The 18,965-nt window shown below is 40.4% G+C and overlaps 1 protein-coding gene across 1 annotated transcript; it reads left to right on the forward strand.

Moving 5' to 3' along the window:
* The first annotated feature begins 988 nt into the window (after positions 1-988).
* On the forward strand, positions 989-17,521 carry LOC310963550 (uncharacterized protein). Its single transcript, XM_083936414.1, has 19 exons — positions 989-1,070; positions 1,774-1,955; positions 2,903-3,010; positions 3,672-3,812; positions 4,087-4,204; positions 4,305-4,447; positions 5,474-5,551; positions 6,325-6,414; positions 6,499-6,679; positions 6,885-7,107; positions 10,709-10,767; positions 11,331-11,512; positions 13,543-13,683; positions 13,970-14,087; positions 14,186-14,328; positions 14,596-14,673; positions 14,833-14,922; positions 15,003-15,183; positions 16,304-17,521. Exons 2-19 carry the CDS (start codon positions 1,779-1,781, stop codon positions 16,534-16,536), a joined length of 2,484 nt encoding a protein of 827 aa, XP_083792540.1. The 5' UTR covers positions 989-1,070; positions 1,774-1,778; the 3' UTR covers positions 16,537-17,521.
* The last annotated feature ends 1,444 nt before the right edge of the window (positions 17,522-18,965 follow it).

The raw sequence follows: 18,965 nt of genomic DNA on the forward strand, positions 1-18,965 counted from the left end.
TTGCTGTTATAAAACTTTAATGTCAGATGTTGATTAAAGCGATTTTATGAGCCTACGGACTAAGACAGATACCTTGGCTAAATGGATGGAGTAGGATGGGGGGACATCTTATTTCAGTAGATAAGAAAAGCTTCGCTGCATCACCATGGTAACCGTTAGTATTTTATTTTTATGAATATTAATATGAGAATTATTGCAGATTCATATTCATTAAAAAAAATATGTGAAGCACTTAAAGTGGTGTGTCTTATTTTTAGGGCTTAGTCATACAATGTGATACTGGTTGGAGTCATTTGGTCACATGACATGTAAGCTATTGAGTAAAAAAAGGATAATTTCTGGATGTTAATATTCATTGTGAGGCTTCGATCCGAATGAGAGAACTGGATGATGCGGTTAAAAAAATAGTAGGTAAGGCTCCAGAGGGGCAGTCGTCCCCCCTCATGGCCCAAATGTTGCCCTCTAGGAGCCAAAATGTGTGCTAAAGTGCCCTCTAGGAGCCAAAATGTGTGCTAAAGTGTCCTCTAGGAGCCAAAAACACGTGCTAAAGTGCTCTCTTGGGACCCAAAACGTGTGCTAAAGCACCCACTAGGAGCTAAAAACCTGTGCTAAAGTGCCCTCTGGGGACCCAAAACGCGTGCTAAAGTGCCCTCTAGGAGCCAAGACGCCTGCTAAAACGCCCACTAGCGTCCAAAACGGCGTGCTAAAGTTCCCTCTTGGGAGCCAAAAACAAGTGCTAAAGTTCCCTCTTGGGAGCCAAAAACAAGTGCTAAAGTTCCCTCTAGGAGCCAAAAACACGTGCTAAAGTGACCTCTTGGGAGCCAAAAACACGTGTTAAAGTACTCTCTTCAGTTGTGAGGACACGCTATATCTGCCCTTTTTTTCCTTTTCGCCCCTGCCCTTCAAAAAGTCTTTGCACGCCACTGGCTTCTGTACAATGACATGCTGTGGAAGCTCATTTTCGGGGCGTGTCCATGTCAGCTTATAATAAAACTGACGCTTAAAACAGAAGTCTTCCTTTGACAGAAAGGCTCCCGACCACTCAAGGACCATCAGGAAAGTGTCTGACAGTAAGTAGAGGATGAGTCTCATTCAGTTTGTGACGGTAGGATTTGATCATTTAGTTTGTAAACAGTTGATGTAACAGTAAGAAGTTGATCCAGGATATAAAAGCACTTTTACCTGACAGGTTAAACGGGACATGAGTTGTGTTACAGGTGAAAAGTCCAGAAAAGTTTGACAGTTGTTGAATCTGGTCGACTCATAGTCTGGCATTATGAATAAAGTACTATCAAATGTAAGTGTATGTAATTGTAAGTATAATGTCATATACAGCTTCTTAAGACCACACAATAAGAAGTTTCCTTGTTGGAAGATTAACACTTTCTTGAATGTATGATATTTCGTAAATATATTTATATGCGTGCTGGTCCGTTTGCATACACACCACCAATGATGCAGCTTATTTAAACAGTATGTAAGTGGGTAAATGTTAGGGTAGGGGAACCAATTGTTATTTATAAAGTAAACTGAATTAACCCTGCATAGTGTGTTTAGTATTTGCTGAACTCAAGACTGATTCTTAAAGATTTGGAAGTTGTTTGAATAAATTGTCTATCAGGTATTTAAATTCAGAGACTGTGAATGTAATTGTGAATTATCAAACATTTCAGTGGACTTTGGCCCAAATTGACAGTGGAATACTAATCAGATAAAGATTTTAAAAACATTATTTGTAATAACTAATGCTCTGCTCTCCTTTCTTTGTATCAGACACAATGGCGTCACCAAACCCTCTGTCCAAGGCCAACACCACCTTCTCTCTGGATTTGCTCAAAAAGTTCGGAGATGTCGACAAGACCAAAAATGTCTTCTACTCCCCTTTCAGCATCTCTTCAGCCCTGGCTATGGTGATGCTGGGGGCCAGAGGCAACACCGCCAAACAGATGTCCGAGGTATAACTCACACACACATACACACTCTCTCTTTCTCTCTCTATCTCAAACACACACTTTGAAAATGAACAGTAATAACGTTGCACATCTCATGTGAACACACCCGTTTGGAACGACGCAACCATATAATTACATCGACAGAAAAAAGCGTGGGTTCTGGTTTTGATCTCATGGGTAAATTATTTGTTGTCACACACAAAATAAACACTTCAATTTAATGAAGAGATGAAAGAACTAATAAAGCATAATATCCTGAGGGCTGATCATGGAATTGCCTCAAACAGTTAGCTGATTGAGCAATACAGGCAACACTTTTTTTTGCTGCTCCTCCAAGAAAGATTCTCACCGATTAATACTTTTTTTTTAAAAACCTGCAAACTGGTAGGGTTGGTTTTCACACAGCCTGTTGGCAAGGCCGAGGGCAAACCCAAAGTCGCACCTGTTTTGTTTGGTCGTTGTTGAACCTGCCTGTGTCAAGAGTTCTGCGGATTAAACTGCGTGTGCATGCAGGGCCAATTTTTGTCCACCCCTGGAGAATTGAATTAGTCTGAAGCTGTGGTTCCCAACGATGATCCTTCATCAAATCTTGTTCTTTTTCCAAATGTGTTCATTTGAATTTATTTTGAAGTCATGCTATTTAAGACTATTTATCATATCAAAGTGGGTATTGGTTCAACATTAAGTTTGCATTTCTATATGGTAGTGGCTGAAGACATTTATCTATTACTTTAAACCAACTGTCAACGATGTATCCATTACTTTTAGATTTTTTTAAATTAAGAATTCTTGTTTACAATTTCTCCCTTCACTTTTGGCCCTGTGCTAGCTGGTTCACCTTTCCCAAGGCACACTGAGGTTAATCACTGCTAAGATGGTGATATTATGCCTTCCTGTACACAGCCAGAGACATGTGGTGTCTAACTAACAGTCAACAATTGCACCCCTAGGTCCTCTGCTTCACTGAGGCAAAGAAGCCAAGATATGCAGAAGCGGGACAGATGCAGGAGCAGCAGCAGCAGCAGGTCGGGTGCCGGATCCCACCACAAGTCCTGCAGGTGGTAACAAAGTCAGCTAAATCAATTTGAACTGATAAACTAACTAAGGGGCATTTTACAGACCTGGTGTCATCTGGTGAGGGGATCCTTGGAGACAAAGTGCGGGTGGTTGCAGAGATAATTTCACGCATGTTTTCACACTGCTTTACTTGCTGATTTCCAATCTGCTGCTGCCTTGAACTGATTTTTGAAGAAATACAACAAACTTGCAAAGGAAGTTGTGTGCTGTCTATGGAAGGTTTAGTGTGTAGTAATCAGTTTGAAACTACACAGGATTACACACAGGAATGTGGTCCTGTTTTTATGGTGTCTTAATGGTGTGCTTTTTGCCAGTCGTGACAGCGAAGCTGGTATTGTTTTCACCCCTTGAGTGTGTTTGTGTGTCATCGTGACAAAATGTGGTCCTACACCTACTGCAGTGGGAACTACCACAGAGGCAGCTTTGAGTATTTCGCTAGGTGTTATTATTATTATTTTTTGTCTGTCTGCAGACAGATTTTGTCACCACATCAGCATCACAACTATGCAAGATGGCAGAAGTAAGGGTACAGGAAGTAGGAGTGGGGCCAATGCTATTCCATCCTATTTCCTAACCCCTACTTCCGGCGACCTTGCTACATGTTCAGTTCATCTCTGTAACACTTGTCCACTTTATCCACAGTTCTTGAAAACCAAGGATTGTCAGGATGAGGTCCATGGGGACTTTTCCCAACTGCTGGGCGCCCTCAACAAGGCTAACGCTCCGTATGCCCTCAGTGTTGCCAACAGACTGTACGGGGAGCAGTCCTTCAAGTTTGTTGAGGTGTGTGTGTGTGTGTTTCTGCATGTGTGTATGCATCATAAGCAAGTGTGGTTTTGTTTACATAGTATAAGGCTGGAGTGGATCAGAGGCTCACATAGAAATCTTTAAGCTCTGTAAAAAGGAATTATGAATGAGGGAGTGGACAGCAGGCCAGCCTACAAGTGAGTCAAGCTGTGAAAATACTTTGACTTTTAATCCCACTAACTAAAGTAAATCAAAGAGATTATGATGTTTGGGTAATCAGAATCAGTAAACGTGTTGTTGATGGTTCCAGGATTTCTTAGAAAATACCAAGAAGTTTTACAACGCAGAGCTGGAGTCTGTGGACTTCAAAGCCGGCGCAGAGGCGGCCAGGCTCAACATCAACAAATGGGTGGAGGAGCAGACACAAGGTGGATCACACTGACATACACACACAACAAACATGGAAACACTTCAGGCACGGTGTCTAGTTATGTGACAGTCATATATGTGTCTATTTTTGTTTACCAGAAAAAATTCGGAATCTGTTGCCTGAGGGTTCGTTGAGCAGTTTGACCAGGATGGTGCTGGTTAATGCCATCTACTTCAAAGGCAGCTGGAACGAACCGTTTGAGGAGAGTGACACAAATAATGTTCAGTTTAAACTCAACAAGGTAACGCTGCTCTAAGAAGACCTTCACATGACAAACACTGACTAACAAATGTCAGTTTAAGTCAGTAAATATGGCTTTCTCAAACTGTATTGCATGGTGGAATATACCACTTAGGCCATGGACGTTAATCCTGACTTCTTCATTTAAAGTAGTGAAAAGAATTGTACATCAGGGCCGTGGCAGGAAACCTGACCTTAAAGGTGGAAATCAGGAAGAAGGAGGGTTAAATTTGATGCTTATTATAAGGCTATTTATTGGACATGTATTGCATATTAATCAAGACATGTAGGGAGCGTTTCCTAATAGCTGTGTGTCAATCATGCAGACATTCCTCATTCACTGTTTGTACATATTACGACGAAAAATCATGCACTGAAAATCAGGTGTATTCTATATATTCATTACAGTAGAAATTATGCTTGACTGCACACATTACGTTTATTCATCGAAAAAAATATTTCATCCTTTTTTAGAAGATCAGGGCTTGTTATTTTAATGCCTAACCCTTTATTTTCTAAACATAACCGACCACGTAATGGTAACTATACTCCACTAAAAAGAAAATCATGAGAGTAGGAAGGTGCCTTTTCTTATACCACATGGCATTTGTAAGAAAATGGTTGCTGCTGAAAGAGATATTTTTGCTGATTTAAACCCAGCCCAGTGTTATGGCAGTGTGTGCACTATGTGCAGATGAACAACGTTTGGCTTCTCTCCATGGCCGCAGCACCTTAGTTGATTGCTAGGTTATGTTGTCTGGACTCTATGTTAATGTAAGGTTACCAAGGTTGCTGACCCCTGCTGTAGTGTGAGTTAAAGTGTAACTCAATACTAGGCTGAGATGCAGTGTTTTCCTGCTCCCCTCTAGTTGAAAGTTTCAAGTATGTTGCACCTCTGAACACACCCAACAGTGATGTCACTATGTACTTCCCTCATCCTGCACGTCTACATCGACAATGTGACGTGTACAAGATTCTAGTTGGTTTTAGGTTTCTTTTTAGGCTTATGTATATTTGCTGTTTTCAGAATGACACCAAGTCGGTGAAGATGATGCACCTGCAAACCAAGTTCCCTCTAATCTACATCGATGAAGCCAACTGCCAGGTAATGATGCAATTTAATTAATCAATCAGTTAATACGCTATGTCAGTCAATGTGTCTCTCAGTCCATCGACCAACAGCTAACTGCTCAGGCAACATTTTAGAACCTTTGTAACTGGAGGCTAGTTGTCTGGATTAGCACGCTAACTCCCTCGTCTCGACCTGGACTGCGGTCATTCGTGTGGTGGTGTTACCATAAGTGACAAGATGGTTTGCTCCTCGATCAACTGTACCAACAGATGGTTTAGGAACACAACATGTTAGCTTTGTTTTGCCAGCTAATTAAATAGCAGCACTTGCATCATGACCCGAATATAGCCTACTATCTATGGCACATACACTAGATGCTAATCTGGAGCATTCGGGCCGTGAGGGTCTGTGTTTTACAGTCTATGGGCAGTCACTGTGTTGAATGCTAATCCTGTATATATCAGCTAGGTGGGTGTATCTCCCTCCCTCAAAAATCAAATCAATGCCATTTTTTGGTAAGAGGAAAAGAGGTGGCGTCTAAATCTGAACCCTGCGGCACACCTTTGGTAACATTGAGAAAGCTGAATGACAGACCACTGAAGTGAACACATTGCTTACGGTTGGAGAGGTAACTGGAGTTCAAACCAACAGCCTAGTCAGACAGACCTATACCTGATGATCCATGCCATAAAATACCATGGTCAGCAGTAATTGATGCCTTGGACAAGTCAAGAAAAAACATAAGCACAATAGCTCTTTGCGTCCAAGGCTTCCACAATATTCAATATATACTCTCTGTTGGACAGATCCTGGAGATGCCTTACAAAGGAATGGAGCTCAGCATGCTCATCTTTTTACCCAAGGAGATAGAGGACAGCACAACAGGTCTGGAGAAGGTAGGACACACACTTGCACTTCACACATAAAGAAACCGCAGACTAACTATTTATCAAAATCAATAATTGTGTGTCCACCTCCAGCTGGAGAAGCAGCTGACCTATGAGAACTTTGTGGAGTGGACTCGTCCAGACATGATGGAAAAAGTCGAGGTCAATGTGGCGCTGCCTCGGTTCAAGATGGAGGAGTTGTATAACTTGAATGATTTCCTGGTCAGCATGGGCATGGTGGATGCCTTCGACAAGACCAAGAGTGACTTCTCTGGTAGGAAATGTTCCTGGACCATATCAGACATATTCTAGTCATTTAAACAGACAGACACCTGAAACGTGAACTGGCTCCTGTCAGGTTAAAGGAGCAACAAGTTCATACTTCTCGAAAATCAATTTGCACAACAATCCTGTCATGTAGGCTGAGACCAGGCTTTACATTTATTGAAAATGATCCGTCTCCTTCTCCTCTGTGACAGGCATGTCTCCAAACAATGACCTGTTCATATCGAAAGCCGTCCACAAGGCTTTTGTGGAGGTCAACGAGGAGGGAACTGAGGCTGCTGCTGCGACTGGTATGGTCATGACTCTGACGAGTTATGTCATCCCGCAACACTTCATCGCAGACCACCCCTTCCTCTTCTTCATCAGACATAACCCCTCCAGTAGCGTTCTCTTTGCTGGCCGTTACTGCTCCCCTGAGTGAGCACTGCATTGTTTAGAGCAGTGTTTCTCAACTGGAGCGTCGTTACAATACATCTACTCCTGCAACATTGCACCATTATATTTGGTTTTACTGAAACTATATTGAGAATCACGGCTCTAGAGTTTCCTACAGCTAATCACACCCTGAGTCCCCGTCCTATATTTTCAACACCAGGATGATGAGTCAAACCTGTGGTGTTGAATTTTCTTAACTGTAGCTTCTTGGTTACATCACTTCTTACATGAGTAAACAAATGATTCTGTGCTCATTCTGAACAATAGCTTATCGCACTGTTTATCTTTTACACCTAATCTCATCCTTAAGATCTGGTTGACTTTGTCTCTAATGAACATGGCCCTATTTGCTGCAGCCTCTCACACCCTACTTTAGTTCATCTGTTACGTGTAGTATTCTTAAAAATAAACACGCATGGCTCAAAAATATTGTTTTTCACTTTTTATTAAAGAATAATTGTATTGAAACTCTAAAACTCAGGAACAGAAGTGGAGACATTTGGTCGGATACTGAATCGGTGACACCAATCTTGAAACTGTGCTGCTGGGTTGAAGTTGGGCGTGGAGCTTCCGCATCTTGCCAAAGAATACACTTATGACCTTTTATTAAAGTGAACGGGTGAAGAGCTGAAAGAACTAATTCAGCAGGATATCCTGAGGGCTGATCATGTAATGGCCTCACACAATTAGCTGATTGAGCAATGCAGGCAGAACTTTTTTTTGCTGCGCCTGCATGAAAGATTTTCACCGATTCATACAATTTTAAAAAAAAACTGTAAACTGGTAGGGTTGGTTTCCATACAGCCTGTTGGCAAGGCTGAGGGCAAACTGAGAGTGTGTCTTGTTGAGCTCACTCAGCAGTTGGGCAAAGCTCACGTGCACATCATTTTTAACGTTTTGGGGTTGCAAAAATCAAGTAAGAGTAAAAGCAGACGTCAAAATAACTACTTGAGTAAGAGTAGAAAAGTATTGACTGAAAAAATGACTTAGGTAGTAAATTACTTTTTAGTCTTTTAGTGGGTGTGGATACGACTGGAACTATTTCAACCACAGAAGATCTTCCTCGTGTAAAGTAAAGAAGAAGAAGAAGAAGAAGAGTTCCTTTATTAATCCTGAAAGGGGAAATTTATTTTCAGTAAAGCAGTCAACATTAATGTAGATTATTTGTGAACCGGTGGAAAGCTCTCACTCTTTCCCACACTCTCAACTCCCTCGATGATACAGTCCATCCATTTTTTTAATACTTTTAATATAGAGTCTACATATTGAACCTTTGACACAGCAGACACTCACTGCTCTCTGTCAGCTCTTTAATTTGGCTGTAGTGCTGACTCAGCTCTGTGGACAAGAGACCAATATTAGCATTTAATGGTTATTATTACTTTTAATTTAATCGACCAGCCCCTCAATCAAACTCGGTAGTCGTAGTCTACTACGGTCAAACCGGTCTCAATCAATCAATCAATCAATCCTTTATTTGTTAGTGACAGTGCACATTAATGAACAACAAACAACATATCATTGTAAAAGTGCCGGATTGTAGCAAAGATGCTAATTTGCATCCGTAGTCCCTGCTAAAAACAATACAAATACTACTAAATAACTAAATAAAATACAAATAGAAGAGACAAGACACACCGCACAATACATGACATAGTCAGGAGGACACCAGACCCACACAGGATACAACAATGAAATAAAAGGTCATGTGCAATATGATACAGTCGAGTCAGTGGTCGCACTTTTGATTTGATTCAAGCCTCTTTTTGAGTTGACCTTTGAAAGAGGAATATGTGGGGCGTTCCCTTATTGTGGAGGAAAGACTGTTCCACTATTCTGTCTCCACCTCAGAAAACACGGTCAAACCTATGGAAGCCCATTTCCGCCAGTCTGATGGGAAAAAAAAGATCCTGTAAGTCATTATAATGAGATACTAAGTCATTATAATGACTTAGTATCTCATTATAATGACTTAGTATCTCATAATAATGACTTAGTATCTCATTATAATGACTTAGTATCTCATTATAATGACTTAGTATCTCCTTGTAATGACTTAGTATCTCATTATAATGACTTAGTAACTCATTATAATGACTTAGTATCTCATAATAATGACTTAGTATCTCCTTATAATGACTTAGTGTCTCATTATAATGACTTAGTATCTCCTTATAATGACTTAGTATCTCATTATAATGACTTAGTATCTCCTTATAATGACTTAGTATCTCATTATAATGACTTAGTATCTCATTATAATGACTTAGTATCTCATAATAATGACTTAGTATCTCCTTATAATGACTTAGTATCTCATTATAATGACTTAGTATCTCCTTATAATGACTTAGTATCTCATTATAATGACTTAGTATCTCATTATAATGACTTAGTATCTCATTATAATGACTTAGTATCTCATAATAATGACTTAGTATCTCATTATAATGACTTAATATCTCATAATAATGACTTAGTATCTCATTATTATGACTTAGTATCTCATAATAATGACTTAGTATCTCATTATAATGACTTAGTATCTCATTATAATGACTTAGTATCTCATTATAATGACTTAGTATCTCATTATGACTTAGTATCTCATAATAATGACTTAGTATCTCATTATGACTTAGTATCTCATAATAATGACTTAGTATCTCATTTTAATGACTTAGTATCTCGTAATAATGACTTAGTATCTCATTATAATGACTTAGTATCTCATAATAATGACTTAGTATCTCATTATAATGACTTAGTATCTCGTAATAATGACTTAGTATCTCATTATAATGACTTAGTATCTCATTATGAGATACTAAGTCATTATAATGACTTAGTATCTCATAATAATGACTTAGTATCTCATTATAAGATACTAAGTCATTATAATGACTTAGTATCTCATAATAATGACTTAGTATCTCATTATAAGATACTAAGTCATTATAATGAGATACTAAGTCATTATAATGAGATACTAAGTCATAATGAGATATTAAGTCATTATTATGAGATAGTATCTCATTATAAGATACTAAGTCATTATAATGAGATACTAAGGCATTATAATGAGATACTAAGTCATAATGAGATATTAAGTCATTATTATGAGATAGTATCTCATTATAATGACTTACAGGATCTTTTTTTCCATCAGACTGGCGGAAATGGTCTTCCATACAAACCAGCACTTGCGTTATTTCTGAGTATTACGGTAAAAGCCTTTTTGATGTTGCAATCAAACCAACGCCCTCTGGTCGAGCAGCGTTAGCCCTGTTAAAAGGTAAAACACAGTATTCTCCATCTTGTTTCTCTCTCAAACCATTTGACTCGTCTTCATACCGGGATATATTTTAAATAACACCCCAGTCCACGTTACTAAAGGTCTCTAATGCAGCTGTGTGTTGTGTTTTCCTTTATACTCCTCAGTCGCACATGCTACTGTTAAGCTAGCTGAAAAAAGGCGATTATAAAATACATCCGTTCGGCTTCCGTACGAAGAGGAAGTTCATTTTCAGGGCGTGACATTTCGATATCAGCTTATATTAAAAGCTGATGCGTCAAACTAAAGTCTTCCTGTGAAGAAAAGACTCCCGACCACGCAAGGAAACATCAGGAAAGTGTCTGACAGTAAGTAGAGGGCGAGTCCCATTCAGTTTGTGACGGTAGGATTTGATCATTTCAGTTTGTAAACAGTGAGAAGTTGATATAAAAGCACTTTTGCATATGAAGTGTGTTGTGTTACAGTTGAACACAACACAGTTTGACAGAATCTGACTCATACTCTTGCATTATGAATACAGTGTTGTAATAATAGTGTATTTTGTTGTAAGGATAATGTCACAAAGGTGCTTAATGTAACACAATAAACAGCTCCCTTGTTGAATGTATGATGTTTTGTAAATGTACGTATTTGTATTGATGCAGCTAATTTCAACAAAATCTTCAATTATTATACTGTATTTCCTATAACATGCTATAAAAGAAACTTAAAAGATAATTTAATGGTTGCTTTGTTATTGCTTTTTTCATGTATTGTTTTTACACATTGTCCATTTACATTTTATATACTCACTTTCTTTGCTTTTAACTTGTATGTTATTATTTTTTGTTATTATGTATAATTTGTTACTATTAACTTGTTAGTTCTTTATGTAGTTTTTATTTTTTCTGCCCTCCTTTCTTTGTATCAGACACAATGGCGTCACCAAACCCTCTGTCCAAGGCCAACACCACCTTCTCTCTGGATTTGTTCAAAAAGTTCGGAGATGTCAACAAGACCGGGAACATCTTCTACTCCCCTTTCAGCATCTCTTCAGCCCTGGCTATGGTGATGCTGGGGGCCAGAGGCAACACCGCCACACAGATGTCAAAGGTATAATACACACACACACACACACACACAGAGAGGCACACACACTTTCGGTTCATAAAGCTTTATTGGCATCATCATCATTTGAAATGTGTTGCTAAAGCACAGTTAGAAGATACAATGCATTCAACTGACACAATACATGTTCTATAACAGTTTTATATAATAGATAATGAAATAATATACATACAGATAATATAAGCAGATGAGATGCTGGTGGTGGTGGTGGTGGTGATAATCGAATATCATACGTTGTACAAGTAAATTCTACGAGTTGCCTCTTTTATTGTGGCGGGGAAGAGAAATATTTCGCAACCCCATTGCGAAACATTGCACATTCTTTCTTTTCTACCAGAAGTAAAGCTAATGTCCGTTTGACTTTGGAAATAAAGGCAGTTCTTTTCAAATTAAAAAAAAAATCCCTCCCTAATATTCTTATAGTTCATAAGACTTTGTATTAGACTTTGAGAGAGTGGACTTGTGCAGGTACCTGGGCCTTCGGATCAATAATAAACTGGACTGTTGGGATATAATCCACGCCCTTTACAAAAAAGATAAGGCTGTGCTGAAGAGACTCAGGTCCTTTGGGGTGCAGGGGACACACCTGAAGACATCTTTTTGGTGTGTTGAGCTAGAGCAGCAGCATCACAGCCGCTGACAGGAAGAGACTGAGAAAGCCAGCTCTGTCCTGGGGTGCTCGCTCGACCCCGGGGAGGTGGTAGTTGACAGGAGGGTGATAGCGAACCTGTCATCCATGTCGGACACACCCCCTACATGAGAAAATAAAATCAATGAGCAGCTCCTTCAGTGACGGACCGACACATCCGCGGTGTGTGAAGGAGAGGTACCGCAGTTCTGTTATTCCTGAAGCAGTCAGACTTTACAACCTCTTTCTGAACACACACACACACTGTTGACCATCACTTTTGTTTTCTACTGTCACTTTTTACCTTTTTTACTGTCTTTTTTGGCTGTTTTTTAACTGCCAGTTTTTTTTATACTTTGTACATAGTCTATTATTGTATTTTGTTTTGTTTCATCTGTTATTGATGCTTTGATATTTGCATCTCGCATCATCCTTTGCTGATGTAACAATGTAAATTTCCCCACTGTGCGGCTATTAACGGATTGTGATATCTGATCTTATCTAAGGAAGTGTAGTCCTGTCTCTGCAGCTCCTTCGCCACACTGACAGCACAGCCTGTCCTCTCTGGGTAGCCAGGTCTGTGTCTGCCCTTCTCTATAGCCAGACTGTGCTCACTCAGTCTGTACGTGGTCAGTGTCTTCCTCAGGTTCTTATCATTTACTGCGTCGAGGTAGTCTGCCATAGTATACTAGTGTTACTACATGTTCCTAGTTTGTGTTTTGAGTGCATATTTTTATTTCTCTTTAGTTATCATTTGGTTTGGTCTAATCCTCTGAGTGATAGTGTAACTGCTCTGAGGCTGGCTGAGGTCTGTGTCCTGTGACTCCTGATACATGTTGACCTATTTTTGGAAAGAATTTCTTCCCGCTTGAAACACAAGAACGCGCCTCCCGACCGCAGAAAAATGTAAATATTGTGGCGAGCAGCAATCCAACCGCTTCTCGTTGTCTAAACAGCTTAATGTCTGTTTCACGCTTTTTACAGTTGGCATGGTGCGAGCGGCGGGAGCGGTGCCCTAGAGCGTCTGGCAGGGGTGTGTCAGACTTTTTTGACTGGGTTGGCCCAAGTGGTGCACTGACTTAGGCAGGGGGGGCATGTAGTTTGCGCATGTTCACACAAGCCGGGACAACATTAAACTCTCTTTCAGAGGCTGTAGTGTGCTCAGTTAATTTTACAGTGAAGATGTAGTGATTGTATTTGTATTTGGCCTAAACATAATGTATGCAAATGCATATCAGTGAGCACCAGAGTCAAAAATCTACAAGGAAAACTTTGGTTAGTCTCATAACTTACGAGGTCCGCTGACCAGTTTAATGGACTGGTTATAATAGACTGGTCCGTCCCATGATCACTTCATCTCTGTAACACTTCTCCACTTTCTCCACAGTGCCTGAAAACCAAGGATTGTAAGGATGAGGTCCATCGGGACTTTTCCCAACTGCTGAGCGCCCTCAACAAGGCTAACGCTCCGTATGCCCTCAGTGTTGCCAACAGACTGTACGGGGAGCAGTCCTTCAAGTTTGTTGAGGTGTGTGTTTGTGTGTTTCTGCATGTGTGTATGCATCATAAGCAAGTGTGGTTTTGTTTACATAGTGTAAGGCTAGAGTGGATCAGAGGCTCACATAGAAATCTTTAAGCTCTGTAAAAAGGAATTATGAATGAGGGAGTGGACAGCAGGCCAGCCTACAAGTGAGTAAAGCTGTGAAAATACTTTTCTGACTGTATTGAATTTTAATTCCACTAACTAAAGTAAATCAAAGAGATTATGATGTTTGGGTAATCAGAATCAGTAAATGTGTTGCTGATGGTTCCAGGATTTCTTTGAAAAAACGAAGAAGTTTTACAACGCAGAGCTGGAGTCTGTGGACTTCCTAGAAAACGCAGATGCGGCCAGGCTCAACATCAACAAATGGGTGGAGGAGCAGACACAAGGTGGATCACACTGACATACACGCAACAAACATTTCAACACTTCAGGCACGGTGTCTAGTTATGTGACAGTCATATATGTGTCTATTTTTGTTTACCAGATAAAATTAAGAATCTGTTGCCTGAGGATTCGTTGGACAGTTTGACCAGGATGGTGCTGGTTAATGCCATCTACTTCAAAGGCAGCTGGAACGAACCGTTTGAGGAGAGTGACACAACTGATGCTCCGTTTAAACTCAACAAGGTATCGTACGAAACCTTTTCCCGTCAGTTTCATAAGATATCATATGAACCTGTTTCATGGTATTAAATAGACGGTCATATTTCATAAGTTATCGTTACAATTTTTGTGCATAACTTTGGTTGAACGTTTCAAATATGCTGCACCTCTGAGCACTATGTACTGACCTCATCCGCTCTACACTTGTACATCAACAAGGTGACGTGTACAAGATCTTATTTGGTCTTACGTTTCTTTTTAAGCATATGTACGTATATTTGCTGTTTTCAGAATGACACCAAGTCTGTGAAGATGATGCACCGGATAACCGACTTCCCTTTTATCTACATCGATGAAGCCAACTGCCAGGTAATGATGCAATTAATACAGTATGTAAATGCTGGATGGTGTTATACTTCTAAGGCACTCAAGCTAGTAGTAGAACACTACATGTCACTTTCACCCATTTACACAGTCAAACCATATATATATATATATATATTAACATATATACTCTCTGTTGGACAGATCCTGGAGATGCCTTACAAAGGAATGGAGCTCAGCATGCTCATCTTTTTACCCAAGGAGATAGAGGACAGCACAACAGGTCTGGAGAAGGTAGGACACACACTTGCACTTCGCACATAAAGAAACCACAGACAAGCTAATAAAGATAATAATTGTGTGTCCACCCCCAGCTGGAGAAGCAGCTGACCTATAAGAACTTTATGAAGTGGACTCGTCCAGACATGATGAAAAAAGTCGAGGTCGATGTGGCGCTGCCTCGGTTCAAGATGGAGGAGTCGTATGACTTAAAGGATGTCCTGATCAGCATGGGCATGGTGGATGCCTTTGACAAGAAAAAGAGTGACTTCTCTGGTAGGAAATGTTCCTGGATCATATCAGATATATTCATAATCATTTAAAGAACAGACACTTTGAACCTGAACTGGCTCCTGTAAGCCCGTGTTTCCATCAGTTGTGTGCAGAACCATTGTAATCAAGGACGCACATCTACTGAGGGCGTGTACAGTGATAAGCCTGATGTTTTGTGTGTGTTATTGGGGTGCATAGGTGATCTGAATGTGCCATAAAGCAGCATCTCTAATGTCGAGTGCTACTTATTATTTAGTTCCAGGTAAAAGTTCTTCTTTCCAATGTGGGGTGATTTCCTCTCGTCAATCAATCACATGGTGTTGTTTACTTCGGAGGATTATAAGACAACAACACAGAGGTCTGCTGTGTGCAGACGGAAAAATGTTTCACTCCTTCAACCTCGACAAAAGCCGCGCAGATTGCCTTACTTCTTGCGTTCTTACCTTTCACAATAAAAGCTCTAGTAGAAACACACTTCGTAGTTAACTGTTTATCAGAGGTAACTCTTTCATTCAGAGCATTTTACTAAAAGGAAACTTAATAAAGTATCTGACAGTTGTTCAGTGTCAGCTTTTCCTGGTCAGAAATCAAAGGAGGAGTCACTTTTATTTTGTATTGACGTCACTTCACTCTGCAGCAGAAACAAGACACGGGACTTCTCCGCGAGTCTTTATTTGTTCGCAAACTAAAAACTGTAGCTGCTGAACATTCACCTGTATCTTAACACATATCTTGCTAAATACTATTTCTCCTTTGTCCTGATGGCTCTCTCTCAGAACACATTTTCATGTCATTTATCGGTCACATCCCCCGAGAAGAAGGCTGACACACCCACTGATGTTGTCATGGTCCAACCTGCTCACACAAAAAAAAACTAGCTATTTTCAGGTACCAGATCGCAACGAACTTTTCAGGTTCTTAGCCAAGTTATTTTTGATCAAAATACTCTGGCTTGTTCAAACTCTAGTGAGCGAACTGGAACTGACCCTGTCAGTCGAAAAGCGCCGGTTTCAAGGAGAAACAAGTTCATACAGAGCTTCACCAAAATCCATCTGTTCAACACTCCTGTGAGACCAAGCTTTATCTTTATTTTAATAATCCTTCTCCTTTTCTTCTGTGACAGGCATGTCTCCGAACAAAGACCTGTTCGTTTCAAAAGTGGTCCACAAGGCTTTTGTGGAGGTCAATGAGGAGGGAACTGAGGCCGCTGCTGCCACCGCAGCCGTTATGATTCTGGAATGTGCGATGCTCGGTGGTCCAGAACGCTTCATCGCAGACCACCCCTTCCTCTTCTTCATCCGACATAACCCCTCCAGTAGCGTTCTCTTTGCTGGTCGTTACTGCTCCCCTGAGTGAGCACTGCATTGTTAGAGCACTGCATTGTTAGAGGGGCGTTACAATACATCTACTCTTGCAACACTGCACCATTATATTTGGTTTTACTGAAACTAGGTTGAGAATCACGGCTCTACAGCTAATCACACCCTGAGTCCCCGTCCTATATTTTCGACACCAGGATGATGAGTAAAACCTGTGGTGTTGGATTTTCTTAACTGTAGCTTGATTGTGTGCTCATTCTGAACAATAGCTTATTGCACTGTTTATCTTTTGCACTTAATGTCATCCTTAGGATCTGGTTGACTTTGTCTCTTATGCACATGGCCCTATTTGCTGCAGCCTCGCACTTCTTTGGTTCATCTAAACCAGATACCGTTATGTTATCTTAAACCTTTCACCCTGGAGTCCTGTGTGTGTGTGTGTGTGAGTGTGAGTGTGAGTGTGTGTGTGTGTGTGTGTGTGTGTGTGTGTGTGTGTGTGTGTGTGTGTGTGTGTGTGTGTGTGTGTGTGTGTGTGTGTGTGTGTGTGTGTGTGTGTGTGTGTGTGTGTGTGTGTGTGTGTGTGTGTGTGTGTGTGTGTGTGTGGTGTGTATCCTCTATGCCAAACATCTGTGTCATGGTATTGTAACCAATGTTGGTGACAAATGTACTCAATTACTAACAAATAAATAAAATCTAATCTTCTAAAAAAACAGTAATCATTCTGCTTTAGGGAAAAAAGTATCTCTTACTTGTTTGTATTTTTAAGCCCCAGATGCAGCGAAGGTGCCCTCACAAAGCAGATAGTGGAAGGAGAAGAGAATACCTGCCAGGCATCATACCCACACTGCACATCCAGTTAGCCAGATCCATTGCTTGGTTACCTGACAGTTGCTCTTCTTCTTCTAACATTGATTCAATGACTGGGCGGCTGCAGATTTTGTACACTGCAAATATATCACTGGGGCCTCAACTTCTGCATACCCTGAGATAGATGAGTTACAGTGCCTATAGAAAGTCATGATATCCCTTTGAAATAAAATAATGATAATACTGCAAAAAATATATTTTTCCAGCGTGATTTACACATTTTTCCTTACAACATTCAAGTGCTTTTTTTTATTTTTTATAAAAATTAATAAAAGATTAAAAACTAGAATAGCAGTGTTGGAAACGTGATGAGCCCTTTAGAATAATCATTGCAAACATTCTCAGGTTTAACCAATCACCTTCCAGATCACACAGCAAGTTATTTTGCCTCCATGTGACGTCAATTGTGGTGACTTTGATTATTACTTCTGTTCCTTGAGGATTCCACTCCTAGTAGTGCACGGTAACACAAATAATTATTTACCATGGTGGGAAATATGCTTTCAAAAGAGCTCCGGGATAAAGCTGTGGACAAGTTAGGGGAAGGATATAAAAAGATTTCAAAGGCTTTAACTATCCCTCTGAGTACCGTTCAGAGTATTGTCTAGAAGAGGAAGGCATATGGCTCCACCCAGACCTCGCCTAGATCGGGCCGCCCCTCCAAACTGGATGACTGAGCCAGGAAAAGATTGATCAGGGAAGCTACCAAGAGGCCCATGGTGACCTTGAAGGAGCTACAAGTCTTAATGGCAGAGGTTTGTTGATCTGTGCATGTGACAACAATTTCACAAGATCTACATGTTTGGCAGGGTGGCAAGAAAAAATGTCAAACTGAGAATCCTAAGAAAACACATATTGGAGATTCTGATGTCATGTGGCAACAGGTTATATCGTCAGATGAGACCAAAATTGAACATTTTGGGCTGAACTCCAAGTGCTATGTTTGGCAGAAACCAAAGACAGCACACCACCCAAAACACACCATCCCTCTAGTGAAGCATGGTGGTGGCAGCATCATGTTGTAGCTTGTTTCTCTTCAGCATGGACTGGGGAATTGGTCAGGATTGAAGGGAAAATGGATGCTGCCAAGTAAATCCAAATTCTTGGGGAAAACCTGCGGCCCTCTGTTAAACACTTGAAAAATGGGCAGGTGGTTCACCTTCCAGCATGACAAAACACAAAAACAACACAGTGGCTGAAGGACAGGAAGGTGAATGTCCTAGAGTGGCCCAGTCAGAGCCCGGACCTGAATCCTACAGAACATCTGTGGATGGACTTGAAGAGTGCAGTCCATCGCCGTTCACCGCAGAATTTGTGGTGCACAAAGCTGGTAGAGACAGATCCAAACAGACTGATGGCTGTAATTAAAGTAAGAGATGCCTCCACAAAGTATTAAATAAGGGGACTCACTACTTTTCCATCACTTGAATGAATCACTTGAAGGCACTGATAAACTTGAGGCTGATCATGCAACATGACAATAATGTGGTGCTCCACCAGATGGAGCTCATCTCAAGATTTCTTTATCATGGCTGACCAAACTAAAGGTGTGTTTGTTTGTGTGATGCACCTTGTGTCTGCCTTTGCTTCCAACTGTAT

This window comes from Echiichthys vipera (genome assembly GCF_963691815.1).
Source record: "Echiichthys vipera genome assembly, chromosome: 21".
In the NCBI taxonomy this organism is placed as follows: Eukaryota; Metazoa; Chordata; class Actinopteri; order Perciformes; family Trachinidae; genus Echiichthys; species Echiichthys vipera.